The sequence below is a fragment of the Homarus americanus genome, unplaced genomic scaffold (assembly GCF_018991925.1).
Source record: "Homarus americanus isolate GMGI-L3 unplaced genomic scaffold, GMGI_Hamer_2.0 scaffold39675, whole genome shotgun sequence".
In the NCBI taxonomy this organism is placed as follows: domain Eukaryota; kingdom Metazoa; phylum Arthropoda; class Malacostraca; order Decapoda; family Nephropidae; genus Homarus; species Homarus americanus.
This window is the reverse complement of record NW_024736071.1, coordinates 19,351,025-19,373,602: the sequence shown is the minus strand read 5'-3', so window position 1 is coordinate 19,373,602 and position 22,578 is coordinate 19,351,025. Positions and strand designations below refer to the sequence as shown.

The 22,578-nt window shown below is 35.8% G+C and overlaps 2 protein-coding genes across 2 annotated transcripts in view; one reads left to right on the top strand and one right to left on the bottom strand.

Annotated features, from left to right (window-relative positions):
* The window catches only part of LOC121871881 (adenylate cyclase type 9-like), a 159,655-nt gene that overhangs the window by 48,023 nt on the left and 89,054 nt on the right, over nt 1-22,578 (bottom strand). The gene's annotated exons all lie outside the window — the stretch shown is intronic.
* Nucleotides 590-14,943, top strand: LOC121871882 (protein BUD31 homolog). The gene is made up of 5 exons (XM_042374468.1): nt 590-658; nt 849-1,083; nt 3,352-3,474; nt 7,678-7,844; nt 11,466-14,943. The coding sequence occupies exons 2-5, from the start codon at nt 990-992 to the stop codon at nt 11,514-11,516; spliced, it is 435 nt and encodes a 144-aa protein (XP_042230402.1). The 5' UTR covers nt 590-658; nt 849-989; the 3' UTR covers nt 11,517-14,943.

Here is a 22,578-nt window from a genome sequence, read left to right as displayed (position 1 = left end):
ATCCAATACAACATGTATACAGAGAGCACATTGTGAGTTTCCTTTCTCCATCCCATCCTGAGTGAACCAAACCTCCCGTACCCCACAATAGATCTCACATAAGCCATTTTCCAATCACTGGGGACCTTTTGCTCATCCAGGCATTTACAGAACAGGCTCTTCAGGGGCTCAGTAAGCTTGTTACCCAACTCTCTTAACACTCTGGGATGCACCATGTCAGGGCCGGGACTCTTATCAGGCTTCGGACCTTTAATTTTGACAATTTATTTCTTACACCCTCTTCTGAGAACACGATGTGGGTCAGCGCTGTGTCTAACAGTCTATCCTCAAACGCAGGAAAATTGTTCGTATCCTCTCTTGTGGACACCGAGGAAAAGAATTTGGTCAATGTCTCCACCATGTCCTTCAAGCCTCGGGGTCCCTTACGCCTACTCTCGCTTAGTGGTAAAACACCTTTGGGTTTGACTTGACCTGCATTAAAATTAAGTTATAAATGATTACCTAGACGGTACATTGAATTTTATATTTTTATTTCGGTAAATCGATGATGAAAGAAATTAAATTCTAAGGTAAAGGAAAGTGGACGTAATGTGTTAACACCGTCTACCACAGTGTTTACGTTTAGCTACAAGTAGTCAAGATAGCGTGTGTTAAAAATGTACCGCGAATGAGATTGTTAAACCGTTAATTTTTTCTTTGAAACAACCAAAATCTAACTTGCTATGACGCGCCAAAGATACTGATAGTTGGATGAAGTTATTTAGTGCTAGTTCATTACTTTTAAAAAACAAACCAGTGGATTCTGTTCGTGGTAATAATTTTAACTTTAGTCTTTTTTGCCTTCACAGGTTGGAGTGGATCATTGTGTAGGGTCTGCCTGTGTTCCTATTGACAAAAACCTCTGCATATGAGATATAAGAATATCATATAAATAATAATAAGAATTGCACATAAAGAACAAGAAGGAAAACAGCAGGTGTATAAGTATCATGCCAAAAGTTCGTCGTAGCAGGAAACCCCCACCAGAGGGATGGGAGCTAATAGAGCCAACCTTAGAGGAGCTGGACCAGAAGATGAGAGAAGGTAACTCATTACTGTGATAGGACAGTCATTATGGCCCCAGGGGTTGAGTCTCATATTTAGCTTATACGAAAAAAAAAAATTCAACAGAGACCCCTGTCGCCAAGGGATTAATAAAAAAAACAACCCCTAACCTAATCTAAAATAGGTATTATTTTACTTTAGGACATAGCGAGCCCCAAAGTTATAAACTACTGAAACATTTAGGTCTCCCTATTCTGAGCATTTTAAACTCCATTTATACTAGTCGGAAATGGAAAATAGAGACAATTGAATTTAATTGATTTTACGTACTTTTCAGTCTTCGTCTGTGAAGAGATGTCAGCTGCATGAAACCGAGTTAATTATGCATCACACATGCGCAATATTGACTGATGTCATCCAGTCGTGACCAATGATGTCTCGATATCATTCAAATTTTTTTCTACCAATCACATTTGAATTTTTTCAAAGAAAGCAGCCTGGGTGCAGATTTAAATTTCAATGACCAGTCTGATAATGGCCGTGGTGGAGGTTGGGTGTGATTCATGCTCCTATGATTATTTTAAGTTTATTGCTAAGTTTTACGAAAGATGATCATTCTACCCACATCTAACTAAGGTATTGTACTTTCGGACATGGCGCACCCCAAAGTTTTAAACTACTGAAACATTTAGGTTAGGTTAGATGACTCATTTTTGTATTCTCCCCCACCCAAAAACCATGATTTCCCAGGCTCTCCTCCATTATTGTGTGTGTGTGTGTGTGTGTGTGTGTGTGTGTGTGGGGGAAACTAGCAATTGCCGGCAAAAACGAAGGTAAGATTCGCCTAAAACACACTGGAAAAACGTATTGGTCAACCCATAGGAACTCATGTCCTAAAGTAAAAATAACCCAAAAATAGTGTACTGTTAATATTCGTTTTAGCACATATTTTGTACGTCTGGATGACAATAGGTTCTTTGGTAAACATACGCTGAGTCGGCAGTTTTTTCGGAGGAGTATTTATGATAAATATTTTTTTTTCACATACAAAGCAGGTAGAGACATCATTATCAACTTTTCACCATGTTTTATCCCTAAATTGCTAAATATTTAGAAGTTGCCAACACCTACTAATATATTGAGTCTTATGTAGGGAGAAAGAAAAAAATATTATACTGTATAGCTCTTCTGTCAGAAATTTAAATTATTTTGAGTATTTTAGCCGATAAATTATCAACAGTATTACTTATTTAAAGTGGGCAGGGCATTGAAGTAGAGGGAAAATATGGGGTTAAACACTAATAAAACCCTAAACAAACTTTTGAAAACCTGACCTAACATTTCCTAACCATTAAAGATCCTAAAACTAAAAAAAAAAGTTACCTTATTCATGTTTTTTATTTTTAGTAGGTAATAGTTTTGTTTTCGGTTTTTAGTATGTGTTGGTGTTGTTTTCGGTGTTCAGGTGAGGAGGGATCCATAAACTCAAAAGTGATTCTTAACATTTTTACAAGTTAGGAAACATTACCCGGAAAATTCTGGGGATGATGGATTTTTTACGGCTTTGAGAGTCGTCTCGTTACCCGGAAATCTCATTCTTGGAAGTACTCTGCACCATGTAGATATCACTTGTATATACAGTAAGTCCTCGCTAACGTCGTGGTTCTGTTCCTGAAAACCCCGAAGTTAACGGAAACTTTAACGGAATCAATTTTCCCCATAAGAAATAGATAAAATACTGGAGTTACGTTCCCCAGCCTCTTTTTCCCCATAAAATACATTACATATACATAAATTCAATGGAATTTTTATAGTAAATAGTATATATTATACATCCAAAAAGATAAATAAACTAATTCATTTTGTAATGTACTCACTGATGGGCGGAGGTGAAGCAAGTGTGTGGTGGATAGTGGAGAGGAGGAGGTCGGGAGAGGAGGAGGGTGGCTCCTCCTCCCGCTCTGACTGGGTGAGAGAGGGTGATGCACAGTACAAAGTATAGTCCATGACGATGTTATACCTAATCGGCGGGACGTTGTCTGAATCATGCTTATCTAAAGAGTAGCGACGTTATAACGAAACTACTTTGTCGGGGGCAACATTAAACGAGGACTTACTGTATTGTATGTATATATACAGTACAGGTACGTACTGCTTTTTAAAAGAGATTACTGTATTTTTATTGCACTTGTTATTCTTTTGTAATTAACTTACTACAGCTCAAATTAAAGTACAATACAGTACTGTACAGTACATCCTGTATATATTGTATTGTAATGTTTAATGAAACAATATTATTATTTTCAGCGGAAACAGAGTCACACGAGGGCAAGCGAAAAGTGGAGTCTCTCTGGCCAATATTCCGCATTCATCATCAGCGCTCTCGCTATATCTATGACCTTTTTTATCGCAGGAAAGCTATCAGTCGAGGTAAGATATAATCCAGGTGGTATTGGTAGTACAGTATAATAATCTATTTTATTCTGGTAATAGTTAAGAAAATGTATGGTAAAATTGATCAACATGTTATTGTTATATGTACAGTATAGGGTCTGTATTGTACACTATATCCCATGTTTTGCAACAAGGCAAAGTTGTCTCTCAGATTCTCCAACATAGGTAAGGATTGGCAAAGAATTGGGAGATAGACAAAAAAAAAATACTCTGTAGTGTTTTCATTGGAAATTTATATTTGACGAGTTATTTTTATTTTACAATTTCACTTAAAACATGCAACTATGATCACACTAAATGGGCCGGGCTTTGAAATACTGTACAGGGAAATTACGGGGTAAAAACTGATGAAACCAAACCTAACCTAACCTAACTGTTACAGAAAACTTTAAAAGAGTGTGTTAAGTAGCCAATTTAGGAAACTTTTCAATAGAAAAAAGGTCTTAATTTTATCAAGAACCCTGCAAAAATAGTGAAGGAGAAAAAATTTTTGCCAAACAAAAAGATCACCAAGAATCTAACCTAACGACTAAAATATCAGTATAATGTACATGTCTAACCTAACCTAACTAGAGAAACCAGAAGGACCTGACCTAACCTCCTATTCAGGGGAGCTTCACCCCCTGGACCCCCCTGTGCGTAAACATAACTTAACCAAACTTGACAAGACAAAAGAAAAACAATGGAACCTAAAGAGCCAAACCTGAAGTTGAAAAGTCAGAAAAACTCGAAGAATACAAATTTCCAATGAAATCGCTATAAAGTAAATGCAGTATTTGCTTTTTTTGCTCTATCTCCCTATATAAACATCTTTATAGAGTTCCGTGGTTGACTTTTTCCGAATCTAGACATAAGGATCTTTGCACATTTCTAAGGAGTCTTCCATTGAGACCTCTGTCATATATTCCTATTCTATTCTCTCACATTGTTTTACCTGTTTGCCTTCAATTACTGAAATGAAATACAGTAAGTCCTCGCTTAATGTCGAGGTTACGTTCCTGAAAATGTGACATTATATGAAACAACGTTAAGCGAATCAATTTTCCCAAAAAGAAATAGATAAAATACGGGAGTTATGTTCCTGAGCTTCCCTTTGCCCCATGAAAACATTACATACTGTATACAGAAAATCAATGGCATTTTGATAGAAAATAGTATATATACAGGTATTTAAAACTAAATCATTTTGTATTGTACTCATTGATGGGGGGAGGTGGTGGAGTGAATGTGTGGTGGGTAGTGGAGCGGAGGAAGAGGGTGGTGAGTCACTGAGACTCGGCGGGTGCCTCCTCCTGCTCTGACTGGCGTTCCTCCTCCATTTTTGTAGCAAGGCTAATGGTTTTGTGTTGCTTCTTCACAACACTAGCATCAGTAGCACTTGATGGGTGCTTGGAAGCCATTTCGAATGGTTAGAGTACAGTATTTATAGCAAAAACACTTAAGCACACACGAATGATGTGGAAGCCTAACAGAGACTGGCTTGGCGTCGCTTGGGAATACTGTCATGTTCTGTGAGTTAGAGGTACTGTAGCGCTCCGAGAGGGTGATGCGCCATGAAAAGTAGTCCGTGATGACGCAAAAATGACGTTATATTGAGTCTTTGGGACGTTGAACGAATTTTGGGTTTCTAAAGATTAGCGACGTAGTACCAAAACAACATTAAGCGGGCCGACGTTATACGAGGACTTACTGTATTACCACATTTTTGGGGTCCTCATGATGACTGAAGCCTAGGTGATGGTATTATTTGTGTCTATTTTAGCTTTTCTGTCCACATGGCTCTCACTTCATTTATATACCACATTATCAATCCCTCTTTACCCAGCATTGCATCTTCATCAGATTTCAGTATTTACCTACTTCCTGAGCGATACATCAACTTGTCAGACAATTGTTGTTTGCCCTACACAGTAGATCAGGCAACTCATTTACTGCCTCAGTAAGTCTGCAAGTTGATGTTCTGCAGTTTTCAAGATCCTTGACTTGTGTCACTGGAACTATGATCCAGTAATCATATTTCTCTTAACTTAATCACTTGCCAGTTAAGCTGAGAGCTAAGAGTCCTTGTCTGATTTGGTGGCACATTTGCATTCTGCAACCCATTACCATGGATGCAAACAAGGTAGCAGTTGCAGCACTCCTCAGTTTCAGTCACAACATTTAGCTGAGTGGACAACTCCATGCTGATCTATGTTTTCAGTATACTTAGATCAGAGAAGACCGATAGCAATGTAGTCTTTGGCAGTACAGTATTATATTTTAAGTGAGTTCTTGTCTTGCAAGTTAACACTATTGCATAAGGATCTGGTCATTAACTTAATGGTATTGTACCTTTATGCACAATGTGTAACTCAGCCTCAACTTTTTTAATGAAATACAGTGTCTTGATTAAAGCAATTAAGATAATATTCTGAGTCCTTTAGAGCAGCGGTTCCCAAATACGAGGCCGCATAGAGGTCATGTGGTCGAGGGGGTCAACTGAATCTTGCAGCAGTCACATGTGATTTTTAATTTCTTTTTAATTAAGGTGTCAAGGACTGAAGGACAAGGCCAACAGGTGCTGTCTCATTAAGTCGGGACCATATATTATGGTCAAGGGATTAACACAGTTACTCTCCTTGCCCAATGAAATGTTTCACAATCGAAGTTCCACACTCCTATATACTTCTACTTAGAAAATTGTGGGCTAAGTTGCTTAACCTCATATACCCCCAGGTATAGAAAATTAATCAAATGATGACATACACATGTCATATGAAATATGACACAGTTGTAGCATACAGTATGTTGTTTCACCACATAATTATATCCCCAGTAAACAGAAAATGTATTAAATGATAATTAATTATGACTGATGTAACGTGCAGTAAGATTAATTAAATGATACTGCACACATGTTACATATGAAATATGACAGAGCTGTAACTAAGAAAACTGTATTTTATGTTGCTTAACCACATAATTATACCCCCAGGTATAAAACACTAAATGATGATACTGTAATCATGACAGAGTTATAACCTGTTTCTGCCAGTGTTTGCTTTTACACTTCTCAAATATGTAATATATTTTCTTTATTTGTTTTTACAGTTAAATACGTGTAAAAATATGTCCGTACTTATCCTATGAATCTTTATATTTAATGTAATGACTTGGTGGTCGCACTGTATAGGCAACAGCACTAGATGGGGTCATGGTGGAAAATGCTTGGGAACCCTTGCTTTAGAGAGTATAGTCTGAAACAAGGTTTCAGGAAAGTTCTGTTTTGAAAGTGTTTGCTTGTTATTCTACCTCTTGCATTTCAGATATATTTTACACTAAACATTCTTTTGCTTTGGTTCAGTATTCTTAAATTCTTTAGGTTTTGGTAATGTTTGGTACGATCTACTTTTGTAGCACTGTATAAAACATTGAATAAAGTTGGACAATAAAATTCTCTCTCACTCACTAGCACCACCGCTTCCCGCCTCTCACAGTTAAGATATTTTTATGGTAAACATGATTTTGCGTAATTCTTCTTCTATTACTGTAGGTTTTAGTTATGTTTGGTTTGCTCTACTGCTGTAGTTTTGTAGATAAAACCGAGTAAATTTCAGCAATGGCATTCTCCCACATACTAACACCACCATTTCTTGCCACATACAGTTGCTGGTTTAGTTGTGTTTATATATACCTGAACCTGGTACGTACTTTAGGACATTTTTACAGTAAAGATGATTTTGTGGAGGTAGTGGCAGCCAAGTCAGCTGACTGGTCCAACCAGCTGCTCTACAGACTTGACCTGCATTTATTTATGCTACATTGAGTTGAGCAACTTATTGAGGCTATCATGTGTTTCATTGCAATCTTTGTTATAGTTATGGGTTTAACCTACAAAGGGTTTGGCACGGCCCCATATACCTTCATACGGTACAATCAAAGTAACAACCTCATATCTGAGGGTTAGCGACAACAGTCCTCCACTCTAAAAATTTTCAGGCTGTTTTTACCAATCTTTCAAAGTTTTGCATCTCTCTGGGAACCCATTTTTTTATTTAATTCATCCATCCCAGTCTCTCCTACTCTCAACTTAGCTAATAATATTTGTTATTATTCCCTCAGCTTTTTGTTTTATAGAATTTTAGATTAGGGATCCTCGACCTGCATATAGAAATAGTCACTCTGTTTTCTGCATTTCAGAGCTTTATGATTATTGTCTCAAAGAGAAGATAGCTGATCAGAATCTCATTGCAAAGTGGCGCAAGCAAGGTTATGAGAATCTATGCTGCCTTCGATGTATCCAGGCACGAGACACAAACTTTGGTACTAATTGTGTATGCAGAGTTCCCAAGAGCAAACTTGAAGAGGTATGTTGTTTTAATTAATTGATAACAAATATGTGTGGTATGTGACTATGTTTATTATTTGCAGGACAAAAAAGTACAGTCGGCCCTTCACATACGCGGGTTTAGCATACACGGATTCGCAAATACGCGGATTGCCCCGCCGGAGGAATATTCTGTACATTGAAGTAATTGAAGTACATTCAAATCGCGTGCCATTCAACTCGCGCGCGGCACCGAACACGGGACACCGCCCGCTCCCACAACCTCACACACACACACGCATAGCTCTCCCTCACTCAGTCAGTCTCGCTGTAACCACGCTTGTGTTGACATCAGCATTGTAGTTGCAAAAATATTACATTTCCGTGAATGTATTATATCAAGCACAGTATGAATAGAATATCACTAATATAAGAGTATTTTAACCGAAAACTACTAAAAAAACGAGTTACATATCTTGAACATCGGAAGGCTAGGTAAAGTCTTTTGTTTTCATGTAGTTTATCCTAATTTACATTAAAATGCATTACTTTTCAGCAAAACTACTATTTATTTCTGAGAATATGGAAATGTAATATTTTGCTGAAATGACGTACGTATTACAGTGGAAAGTGACGAAAGCAATGACTCGCTTTCTTTCATTCAAAAGATGTTACCGTAATCGCTTTTCGAATGGTTTTCAGTTAAAAAACTGTTGTATTACAATAATATTCTATCCTAATTCACTTGTGATGCAACAGTTTTTTTAACTGAAAACCATTCGAAAAGCGATTACGGTAACATCTTTTGAACGAAAGAAAGCGAAAGTCGTTGTTTTCCTCACTTTCCACTGTAATACGTACGTCATTTCAGCAAAAATATTACATTTCCGTGACTGTAGTATATCAAGCACAGTATGAATATAATATCATTGTAATATAACAGTATTTTAACCGAAAACTATTAAAAAAACGAGTAACATCTCTTGAACATTGGAAGGTTAGGTAAAGTCTTTTGTTTTCGTCATGTATTTTATCCTATTTTACATTGAAATACATCACGTTTCAGCAAAACTACTATTTATTTCTGAGAATATATTCATTCAGGTACAGTTTAGGTAAAATATACATGTGCTGTAACTTTTTTTTAATTGAAAACGATTCGAAAAATGCGTACCCTCTAGCCCTGTTCAAGGAGAAGACTGGGAGGAGCTGTTTGGTGCTTAAGACGATGACAAGGAAACTGATTTTGATGGATTTTAATGAAAATATTCAGAAAGACCCTGGCACTGTCAAGGAAAGTGGCTGCTGAAGGCTTCCGGGACATGGCAGAGGACGAGATTAGGGAGCTAATTGAAGAGCACGACACTGAGCTGACCGAGGAGGATCTACAGGAGTTAGTAGACTCAGGCAAGGAAGAGGAAGCGAAAGGGAAAGAGGATGAGGAAGAGCACCAAGAAATAACGTTGGAGAAGTTGGGGGAGATGACCAGGAATATTGAGGCACTGAAAAACCTGGCCTATAGTATGGACCCCTCCATGGTGCGTGCCCTGAAATTCATGCGAGGGATGGATGACGTTTTCGCTCCATACAAAAACATCATGGAAGAAATGAAAGAAAGAGACAACTCCCCATCACCATGTTCTTTGATCACCGAAGGAGAGATTTAACACCATCAATCACTGGCGACAGTGAGGTAGCAGCTGAATCCACAGTCGCCCCCACTTCACCACCTGTTATGGAATTGAGTGACGATGAGCCTGATGACCCCCCGCCCTGTCGCCGAGGAGAGGTACGGTACAGTAAAGTGAAATTCTTATCTCTTTTTTTTTAATAGCTTTTCTTGCCATGTTTATTGTTTGTAAAAATGCACAGCACAGTACAGTTCAGTACAAGTACTGTACATAGGAAGTGGAGGTGCAGTTATTCACAAAACATTTGTGTTTGTTGTCGGCAGTAGTGACGGTGCGGAGGGAGGGGAGGGAGCGAGTTGGGAGGAGTGGTGAGGTGACCTTGGACGCAGGAGCAGGGACGAGTGGAGATGCCAGCCAGTATATTTCGGGTGTATTAATTGTTTTTATAACTATTGTTGCATTTTAATATTAAATACTGTACATTACGTTTCAACAAAACTACCATTTATTTCTGAGAACATAGAAATGTAATATTTTTGCTGAAATGATGTACGTATTACAGTGGAGCGTGGGATAAAATTGTGACGAAAGCAATGACTCTCTCTCTTTCTTTCGTTCAAAAGATGTTGCCGTAATCGCTTTTCGAATGGTTTTCAATTGTGGGATCATAAGGCTAATGATAGGATAGAATATTATTGTAATACAGTACGAGTACAACAGTTTTTAACTGACAACCATTTGAAAAGCGATTACGGTAAAATCTTTTGAACAACGAAAGAAAGCGAAAGTCATTGTTTTCATAATTTTATCCCAGTTTCCACTGTACAGTAATATGTACGTCATTTCAGCCAAAATATTACATTTCCATATTTATTTCTGAGAATATATTCATTCAGTCACAGTTAAGGTAAAATATACTTGTGATGTAATATTTTAATGAAAATACAGTATCGTAGTTTTCTTTTGTATCAAATTTAATTAACAAAGATTGATGTTTCAAATGTAATGAACAAAAATTTATGTACAGTATCTATAAATAAACTTTAACAAATGAATACTTTGTTTTACATCGTCCTGTGTATACCATACCATGCATTTGGCTACTTTGGGCTGGTGGTGCGTTGGTGCGTCGTTTCCATTGTTTACTGGTAGTTACTGGTAAATATTTTTCAACCTAACGAAACTATTACCCTTTTAGAGGTCGACCCCCAATTTTTTGCAAAATAATTTGGTCTTAAAAACTCGAACTACACACAGGTATATACGGTAAATAAGGACATGAGGGGGCCAGGGTTTTTGGGGGGCAGAACATATACGCGGATTTTTAACATCCACGGCTATCTGTTACGTAACCCCCGCGTATGTTAAGGGCCGACTGTAGTTGCTTTTGTCCATATACCTTTGCCTGTTTTTCTTTTATACAAAGAACTACAGCATGTATTAGGGATAGGATGTTCATATTTGGGAAGAATACCCCTCATACAGATTTCCAATACAGTACAGTATTTCTCTCACTTGGTAATTCTTTAATTGTTTTTCCTATAAGTTCCCTGTAAAATTATCTGGTAAAAACACAATGCTGAAAGTCTCTACTCACACTCTGGTGTCTGCTGGAAGTGTCCATACTTCTGACCTACAGTACACAATAATTTTATGGAAAAGTTAAATGTGTAAAAAAAACAAATGCTGCCCATATTTCTTTTCCTACTTCTGCCTTTTTCTTTCTAGTCATTTGGTAATTTTTTTAAAGCACTCTAAATAAGCAGTGTTATGTCCAACCCCCTCTCCCAATAGATTTGTCTTTTTTGGACTTTCGCATTTTCTGGATTGGGATCTGCCCCAAGTAATCCGGTGTACAGTATCAAGGTTTTGCTGTTACTGTACTCTACTTCTCTCATCTACTGTACTGCAGTTTTGTGCACTACCTGTCTTGACTTTTTTCCTTCATATCTGTTAATGAATCATATAAATTCTCATCAATAATACAATCATATCTTATGAGCAGGGATAATATTTGTCTTTTTTTCTAGGGCAAGATTGTAGAGTGTGTGCATTGTGGATGCCGAGGCTGCTCTGGATAACTAACAATTGGTCCTAAAACCACAAGTAAAATCAGCAAATTTCTTTAAATACTGTATATATACAGTACACAGTACAGTATATATTTTTAATGATTTAAAAAACTTCTGCATTTCATTTCATAAGGGAAATGATACCATTCATTTGACATTAAAAGTTTTGGGTAAATAAAAAACAATTGTCTTAGACTTTTTCTTTATATACAGTTTGGCATGGCAAGAAAAAATATATTTTTAAAACAATAAATAGTTAAGACAAGTTATGATAAAAATTTGTAGTACCTGTAGTTAGGACTCGCATAGCACTTCCGCACATACACACCCAGCAGTTGGTAGGGGCAGAGTAAGCAGGCATTCAACAGGTGTAAAGTACATGGGCAGACCAGGTTGGGTGAAAGGAAGGAGTATATACTATTTATATCAAGGCAAAGCTTGAGTTTAGTTCAACCATAGAGTAGTAGTATGGAAAAAAAAAAATTCTTTAAAAGTATCAATTATATTTGATATACTGTACTGTATAATTTTCACTTCAGAAAACTTGGCACAGCTTGTGAGTACTATACTGTAGAAAATATTGAATTTATAAATTAAAATTCACAGGAATATGCATCAGTAAACAAATTGTCACGACTTTCATTATATGAATACCGTACATTAAAATAAATTGAAATAAATGTTGATAACTTTTCCCCTAAATGACTTAAAAAAAAATCTTGTAGTATACCCAATTACATACTTTATTGGTGGTGTGTTTACACATCCCAAGTAAACCAGAATATACCCACATGAATTACAAACAACACAGCACTCTACCACAATTTAGTCTTACATTGTTTGTACAGTACATTTAAAGGTTTCCAGATTCCAAACTTTTTATCATACAGTCATACCTTATCTACATTAAAATCAACTTTCCAACTCTCTCCCTTGCCCAACGTCTCCAAATTTATCCATACACTTTTGTGGGACCGCCAAGTTGCTCTTCTCTTCTTTTTTTTTAAAGGGAAATTAGTTGTACTATGGAATGTCTACATAAAAAAAAATCTAAAATGTAAATGCAGCATTGCAACAGGACAATAAGCATCATACACAGCCCATGCTATGTTCAGTACCACATACAGTACTGTACAAGTAAGAGGCAACAGGTTACTAGACCCAAACTGTCTTCATCTTTAAGTACTTATGATAAATATAGTCTTTGCAGTAGATATGACTAGGTGCAAACATGAGGCACAGCATAGAAATACACACAAAGAAAGTATTTTACTTAGCGGTTCCACAATCCTGTATCCTTTCTCAATGATCTCAGAGAGGATGCATTTAAAGCTATAACCAACTGAGTATTTTAGGCTAATATCACTTCCTGTTGTATATATATTGTATATGTTGTATGTTTCAATAATAAATACCTTTATGAAAAGATTACACACAAAAAGAAAACAAAACTTGATCCTCCAAGATATAAAATGCATGTTGTATCAATGTACTTTTTAAAGTGGTCACTGAGTTGACAGGTTGAGGTTACTCTCTTTTAGCTCACTCCTTGGTGCTCAATTCTTTGTGATTCTCACTATTAATATGAATGATTCATAGTTTTGAGGTCTTACCACAAAAAAGTGGGGAAATTTTTCACCTAACGGTCAAGAGCTGACAAAATATAACTAAACCTCAATATGAAATTACAGAAAGTGCACCAAAAAGTACAAATTAACTAAAAAACAAAAGCAAACAGTTCTTGGAAGACAAGTGAAAGTTGAATAAATCAGGGAGATTAGCAACATGGTTCAGCATTGTAAAATATATTACAGTACTATTTATCATGGATAACAATTACCTTTTCTTTTTTTTTTTTAGGTTTCTCTAGCTTTACATGGACCACAATTGGGTTTGAGTTATGTTTACCATTTTATAATGCATTTTACATTTGTCAGAACTTCATAAAACTACATTAGACTTAAAGTTTTAGTTGGCTAGTTTTGCTATGTAAAAAGTCCTTCGGGATTTGTTTATGAATAATACCACTTCCTTCTAATCATATATATAAAAAACTAAATACATCTAATGAGATTCCGGATGACATGAAAATGAATATCAATGGTTCAAGATGGATTCAGTAGGTCACTACAGTCAATAAAATACATGTTTTCTTTTTTGTTTTTAAGGCTTCCCAGGTTACTGGGAAGTACTGTATATAAAACCCTTTACTGAAACTCTTGTAATACACAACAATTAAAATTGTATTGCTCAAGAGAATTTTGTTAATGGTAACTGATACCAATAGTAATTTTTTCTTCAAAACTTTAAGTACTGTACTGTACAGTAATATTCAAAATGAGAGATTAACCCTCACACATCATGACACAAATTGTGCCAAATCATTGGGTAACACAATTTGCATCAGACGTGAATTGTCATTTAACATAAAAAAGATTCGCCAGAAAAATTTTCGTGCATCATAGATGACTGCAAAAAGTACCAAAGCATGGGTTAGGTTCCGCTAACCATCAGTTTCCTCCCATCAACTGTGCTAGTAGGTCGCATCATTATAATTTTTTTTCCCTCCCACTCCCCACAATTAGTCATAAAAATTCCAAAGCCACCGTTGGAAAGCTTCTATAACTATAATACTTTGGTAGGTTTGTGAGAAAATATTGAAGATATGATATTGGGAATTTTTTTTTCTTTATTCAGAGTGAAAAAATAAGTTATTCTCATATTTTAAAGTCAAAACAATAATGAAGCCAGTATTGTATAAATCTTGCAAAAAAAAAAAAAAAATCTTGTGGGATAAGTAGGCCGCATAACGAAGATGACCAGACTTCCTGTGAGTGGTCCCATATGACCTTTGTTGTGGTCACAGAAACTTAATAGCTTATTTTGTGCATGAGAGGGTTAAGAAAGTATAAATATACAGTACTTTGTTATTACGTACTTACATTACCTCCACTAAATTGTTTTATTTTTGGAATGCCTTTGTCATTAAGTACATCTTAATGTTTGAGATGTCAAAAGAATATAAAAATGTAAACGGAGCTACTTTAGTGCTACTAACAACTCTTCTTACCAATAATCACACAGGAAAAAATGTCTTCAGTGTGCATGTTACATTAAGCTATGCAATGGCTTATGTTAGACTCTTGGTTCAGATTTAAATGAAAAGGTTAATTTTTAAATACATACGTATTTAATATTGAATATAAGTTTAAAAAATAAATAATCCAGAGCAAATCTCATACAGTACTGTAGATTGAAATTTATATTATTATTTATTAAATAAAAGTTTTCATTAAATAGTCATTACCAGGAGCTGATTGCTTATTCACTTATGTAAAATCAACTGCAATTACAGTATATTTTGTATCAGATTATTAGTACAATATCTGTGAAATTCAAAATCAGCAGCAGAGCATAAATCTTATAAAATACCTGATGTTTTATGGTTTCTTTCCAATTCCTGTTCTATTACATATACAACTGCCACTGCCTACTGTCTGTTCACTATGGAATGGTATAATAAGCCCCCATTGTTTGAATAAATTTTGCCATCAGTTAGCAATCAGGCAGACAGTAGGATATGCCTAAGGGGCGTTACGTAAGGATGGACCACACTGACACTCCATAGACTCATTTGAGGTATAAACAAATGGAGATCTCTGTTGCTGCTACGTATTAGTGTAAGTAATTTCTTAACACCTTACACCATTTCAACTTTGTCATTGACTTACCAATTTATGCACTGCTGGCATTCACAGACACAACTCATTTGCAAAATTGGGGCTTATTTAACACAGTATGCCCAGATAATTCACAGATTTTTATTTTGTGGTTCTCTATTATTCGCGGATGACCCCCTGGATGTACCCAAGAATGTCTGCGGGTGGTTTTAAAGTTGCCGGCATTTTTTCGGCCTGAACAGGGAGCCATTCGTTCTAGAGACAGTAATTTCCTTTACCTGTATTGTATATACGTGTGTGTGTGTGTGTGTGTAGACACACACAAAACACATACAAATAAATAATACTGTAATGGGAAAATCCTCTCACAAATAATCAGAAACAATTGTAGTATTAAAAATGTTGATTCTACCCAAGTCTACTCCGTACTTTGTTATTTATAAAGCACGAAGTAGACTTGAGAGTAGACTCGACTTTTTTAATACTACATTTGTTTCTGATTATTTGTGAGAGGATTTTCCCATTATTATTTATTTGATGTGTTTTGTGTGTGCGTGTCTACCCACACCACACATATATACAATACAGGTACAAGAAATAATTGTCCGAAGGGCAAACACATAAAGGGAATATACATTACTTTGTACACAAGTAAAAATCACCCCCCCCCCCGTCAGCAAATGTTATTCGCGGCCATTTTGAGAACCTAACCCCCGCGAATTTGAAGGGCCTACTGTATTTCCATTCTGAAATGCTCAGGCAATTCATATCTTTTGCTTTCGCTCCTACGAACCTGAAGTAGTCATTCTTGAATATACAAGTATTTACTCGGTACAATAAAATATACATGTACCAGTTATATCCATTGTTTAAAATCCCCTTTAATACATAGAAAATGCACAACTTATGCAAGGTCACAAGCACCACTTAAAACAATACATTTGCTCATCACTGATTAATTATACGAAGTCTTTAAGGGAATAAAGGCACAATACTGTATTTAAATTTCTCCATACTAGCACATAATCTGGCTTGATGCTAATACTTATTTTGTTTGTGTATAATGGCTCCCCAAAAGAAAAAAATACAAGAGAACATGAAAATAGTAATGTGCTGTGAACTAGCCAATCTCTGCTACATTGTGGACACTATCACAGAAACCAATAACAAACCCACACCAAGATAATGTGGGCAGGACATGTTTTGTCTTTCCATTCCATTATGAACAGACTAGTTCAAAGCACTGTTAACCCACATGAATGGTAGTGGTTTCTCTCAGGTGAATAACACTGACTGGCATTAGCCAGAATAAATTAACCAAGTGTGACACTCATGTGCCCCTTGGAAAATCGTTACCAAAGCTGGAATTTTCCGGAAAATTACGGCTTAGGGAGAAAATTTTCCGAGAAAATTTCAATTCCGGCTATCTGAGAGTTCCGGGTTTGAGGGATTCCGGCTAAAGGAGATATTACTGTATCTGTATTATACATTTAATTACGGTAGTATAAAGTAAATAGTAATATGAATTTTAAAGTACTTATCCGTGGAGATGGCATGTTGCTGTAAACTAAGAAAAATGAAGAGCATGGGTGTGTATGTGTGTGAACTGAACGTGAGTGTGTGTGTGTGTGTGGACTTGGCAGTTCACCAAGTTAGACTGTTCCTGTAGCTACATCCCCCTACCAGGCCCGTGCTTGTTTCAAACAAATTAAAAATAATTTACTTTGTAACTGCCCCAAAAATTACAATTGCTCTGAGTATGCAAATAAACACATAACTTATATAACTCAGGACAGTATAGTCCACCCTGGTAAAACTGTTTTTTTTTAATACAGAGCAAGAGTAAAAATTACAATACTACAGTACGTACTCTAATATGACTTAAAAATAAAGAAAATATAATATAAAACTATAAAATAAAAAAAATGAAGAGCATAGGTGTGTGTGTGTGGTGGTGGTGAGCTGAACTGCATCACAGCTGTCACCAACTCACCCATGTTCCTCTCCCCGATGTGACATCACGGCATACACATACACACATTTCAGTCAGCTGGTTGGCTGAACTGTGTGGCATCGCTTAGCTGATGGTTGGAGTGTGGATGGAGCTATTTTTTGTACTATATAAAATATGTGCAATTGTATTTTATGATATGTTATGTATCAATTTTAATGTTTATGATGGCTTTTTTTTTTTTTTTTTTAACAAAGTGGTTATAGTACAGGTACTACTGCTAGCAGAAACGTGAATGAATGACTTCAGTTCCATTCGGATTGTTGGACTATATTAAATTTTTTACAGAACAGAAACAAAGGGGACAAAGTTCAGATTCCTGGAAGATTCAGATAGTTGGAATCTGGATAAAAGGATATGCACTGTAGCTTAAATAAAGTCTACGACATTGGATTTTTACCATAAAAGTGAAGATGTTCTGCACACAGTAGCCTGACATGAATTGGGGAGGTTGTTGGGTGTTACTGGGTCAATACAGCAGGAACCAAATTTTACCGGGAGTGCTGAATATTCATTCCGATACCCTCCCTTCCCGCGTCCATATACTGGGTGGAGTGAGAAGGGGAGGACAGTGCGGCACACAGTGACACATGAGAGAAATGACTAACCATGGAGCGTCTGCACGAGGTGTGCATTTGCCAATGATCGGTCGAAAAATTTCTAACAGCCTCGCGGATAGCCGACTTTTGATCGCAAATCTTGAATAGTCACTAATAATTTTTTGTGAATAAGTGAACATTCAAATACGGGGAGATAAATGTAATTGTAAGTATGAAACAATAAAGATTTATGTTTCACAATAAGATTTAACATTTAGTAAATTTTCATATATTTTTAATGCTTAGTCTGTTAATCCGTGACTTTCATAAATTCGGCCACGGTGGAATACCAATTAGCAAGAAATTGTGAGGTAAGGGTGAAATGTGTAATTCTGGAAAATTAAAAAATTCTGGAAACTCTCTCCCAAATCCCCCCCCAAGGTTTGGGAGCAACTTCCGAGGATGAAATAATGCTTCATTCTTGAAAAATTCTGAAACTCTCCCAAATTCCTCCCCCCCCCCCCAGGTTTGGGAGCAACTTCCGAGGATGAAATAATGGAAATAATGCTTCATTCTTGAAAAATCCGGAAACTCTCTCCAATTTTTCCCCCAGGCCTGGGAGCAAATTCTGAGGATGAAATAATGCACAATTTCTGGAAAATTATGAGAAACTTTTCCCAATAGTGTATTGCATCCGGAAATCTCTCATTCCCGGAAGTGCTCTGCACAATTGTTCCGGCTAACGGAGATATCACTGTACACTGTATTGTGAAAGGTTTACTGAAGTAAATTATTCATATAGCCACTCCTCGACTTATGACCTACTCGACTTACGACCACCCGGACATTCGACCGCCCCAGTCGTACCAAAATTTTTTCAAATTACGTATTTCGAGTCCCGACGTTAGTGATTGCGCTGTGTACTGACAAATTTTTCGTTAAAATGGCTGGCATGCTTAAAAGTGAGAGTTTTGTGGTGCTGAGAAGAAAAAGAGACACCCATTTTAGATTTTCTATGTATTATCTTCGCATTTTCGACTTACAACCTGAATTTGGGTCCCTAACCCCGTCGCAAGTCGAGGAGTGGCTGTATTAATTTATTAAAACCCATTTCACTGAATCTCACAGAGAAGACATTTAATGAAACTGTTCTGTAGATATATACAGGATGTTTTTCATTAGGTATCAGGGAAGCTTTGTGGGATGTTAATGTGGTACAATTCCACCTGTAATGCTCCCTGAATTCCCTAACTCTTTATACCTAAAAAAAAAAAAAAAGCACTTTTTGCTAATCTAGTTTCAACACTACATTATGCACTTCGACTATTAAGTGGTCTTTATTTCACAGTACATCTTTCTTATTAAAATTTACAATTCTGGCAATTTTATAGACAATTCTGAAAGTGTTTCTATGCAATTCTTTACACCTTAGCCTTATAGAGTAATTATAACTTAACACTCTTTTCTGGACATTTAAGACACTATAACATTGGCTCCCTCAGTATTTAAAGAAAATTTTTAATAATGTAGAAAATGAAATGCAAAAACAAAAAAGAACCTAATATTTTCCCTATCTCTACTCGATAGGTTTTGTAAAAATTATGAATCATCGTAAGTCCCAACACAACTCATTAAAATGACTAACAAAGTTCTTATCTTTAAGTTATTTGGAATAAAGAAAACATAATATGTTACCTTTAAAAATCCACAAATTATACAAAAACATGTTCTTAATGACATATATTAATTATATAAGCAGGTAGAAAGGATATTGTACAAATTAATGTCATCAGCAGATAACAATGTTCACTGTTGATTTGAACATAATATTGTACATTCTGACCAGGATACACCTTTGTTATTAGGTTAAATACTACTTATAAAAAATGCAACTACTGTACTGGTACTATAACTTTAAAGAATGATTAATTCATGAACACAATTTACTATATAAAGGACCACCTGTTGAGTGATGCAATTAAAATATATAAAACTTCAGTTCCCATGATCCACAAAATAACTACTCCAGTGAGAGATTCAACTCCATATATCCAAAAATTAAGATTTTTTTTTAATCCAAATCAACCAAGAAAACAATTGAAAAGGCAGCAGAACAACTGGGTTTCTGGTACTCATCAGATACATGGTCATCCACGAACTGAATGGTAATCATCAAAGATATATTGTACGTACAGTACAGTATTTTAGTATGAACCTTTAGTTCTTGCACATCAGTTTTCAACCACTTTTCAAGTACAGGTACTATTACAGGTCATTATGTTTTTTCTTCATATTAGTAACTTTCCTAAACCTTTACATATACTGTGTGTGTGTGTGTGTGTGTGTTCGTGAACAGGGATAATCATCTGATTAATGCTTAAAATATAACTGACATACCTGTATTTGACAAATGGGATAACATTTTGTTTGGATTTCTTTAAATTAATTTAAATTAGTTCATAAAAAAAAAGTATATATATATATATATATATATATATATATATATATATATATATATATATATATATATATATATATATATATATATATATATATATATATATATATATATATATATATATATATATATTTTTTTTTTTTATTAGATGTTTTCTATCATAAACAAACTACATACAGTACCTAAAATATAGGTAAGGTTAAGTTGGTACAAGTTAGCAATGTTATTTATTTATACATTGTAGTGACTATTACATGAATGTTTCTATACTCAAACTGGTCTGTATATAGGGACAATCATGTAGATAATCATTATACCAGCTATAAACAAAAAGCATCATTAGTAACCTTAAGGTACCTTGCATATATAAGTAAAGCATGGTTGGGTTATGACAATAAATAACATCTTAACTGAAGCAAAGAATATTCTAATAAATATTAACAAATGCCTATTAATTACCATGAAATTGCAAAAAAATTATCCCTATCTAGCAAATACATCAGTAACATTTTAAATTATAATTGGACAATCTACTTATCTGGCATGATCTAGGCTGAGTGAACTGGGTACTGTACTCAGAATATCAACCAGATGGTCAACATCAACACCCATAAAAATCTTTAATGAACCTAAAGCATGGTTAACATACCACTTGTAACAATAAAAATTAGCCAACCATATGGTAACCATAATAAAAATACTGTATCATTTAATCATTTAAAATAACACTATACAGTATGTATAGTCAGAAGAAGTAATTACTACCCCCCCCTCATAGTTGAAGCCATGGCAAGTGAAGGCCTGGAATCAGACAAGCCCTTCTACCCCCCTTCTTGTCTAAGCAATGCTGGGTAGTTTTGGAACTATTATGGCTGGCGATGTTGCATTGTGTCAAAACCGGCCTTCACTGGCTGTGGTTCCAGCTACTAGGGGGAGGGGGTAGCAATTACTGTGTCTGACTGTACAATATTACAATAATAAAATCATACAAAACAAATGTTCTAGCAGTGTTGCCTTTATAAGCACTGCCCAGGAAGCTGTGGTGGGGGGAGATGTATAGGTCCCAGGTTAAGTGAGCAGATGTATTATGTCTATAGAGGAAAAAACAGTGTACTCCCCAAAACAAGTGAAAGAGTTTCTATAATTGGTAGAAAAATTGTTTAGCATTGTGTAATGAAAACTTTAAGTTAATCAAGGTCATCCACTAATTCAAGGAGTTTGGATTCTTGGAAGATGATCAAGTGCCTCATATTGAGGTATTAGGTAAAGACTAATCAATCTCCACCTCTTGTTGCACAGTTAATGCTTCACACTTCCTTCTAAGTTCAGAGTGAACTTAAGAATAAAGAGGCACACGGGTGCTTACCAGAGGAGAGGGCAATGAAATAACACATGATGTACTTGGATAAATTTGATTGAGATGCATCCAGACAACAGCTCACTGTCAACAACAACGGGATCAGTGGATACAAGAAATGCAGCAACAGCCATTGTGGTGTTCAGATGTAATAAATGTGAGCATGGTAGCTTATTGTTCAATCAGCAAATTTCAAATTAAAAAACACAGGTTGTCAAAGAGATTATTAGATATACAACAAGTGGATAACCAAGTATGCAAGATATACATTAGAATCCCATGGAATGGAGTCCTATTGACTGTATTTAGTTATAACACACCTTGTGAAATGTGACTACATTTTGTGGGTTGCACAGCAATATCCCTACAAATAAGATTGGGTTGATGAGGTTATCTCTCCAGTCACAGTGCAGTTGTGACACCCGAAAGGCAAGATTACCATCGGTTAACATGCAGCCCACTATGCTAGGACTAAGTTGCTGTGCTCCATGTACCATGTGTGCACTATTTATGGTATCATAATGGTTACCAAACCCTAAGCAAGTTTTGATGATGTTGCAGCTAGCAAGAAAATTAGAAATATATTAAAAGAAAATGAGACAAATTTGCCCTCCCATCATGGCCAGCTGTACCTTTGACCACTACTGTACCTCCAAAATATTTTCGAGGTGAATTTACTTGTTTCTTTTATTCTTAACTTATGAACTGTATTAACATCAACTTATCTTATTTTTAAGGATTATTTATATTGGGAGATGCGATCCAGTAAAACATCATGTAGTGTAAAACATGTAAGATAAGTAATTAAATCTATGGGAAAATTAGGGATCTGCAATATGAAAAAAATTCTTTACTCTTAGCATTTTACTTTTATCCTCTTCATCACTGATCGGCTCGTTAGCTGCTTGGGCGGTTGGTCACGTCTCTGTTACACACTGTTGGCAAGTGTACTGGGTACACACTGGCTCCTGAATGTATCTAGAACTCTTTCCTTCCCTCACTACCACCAACTCGCTCCCACAACCA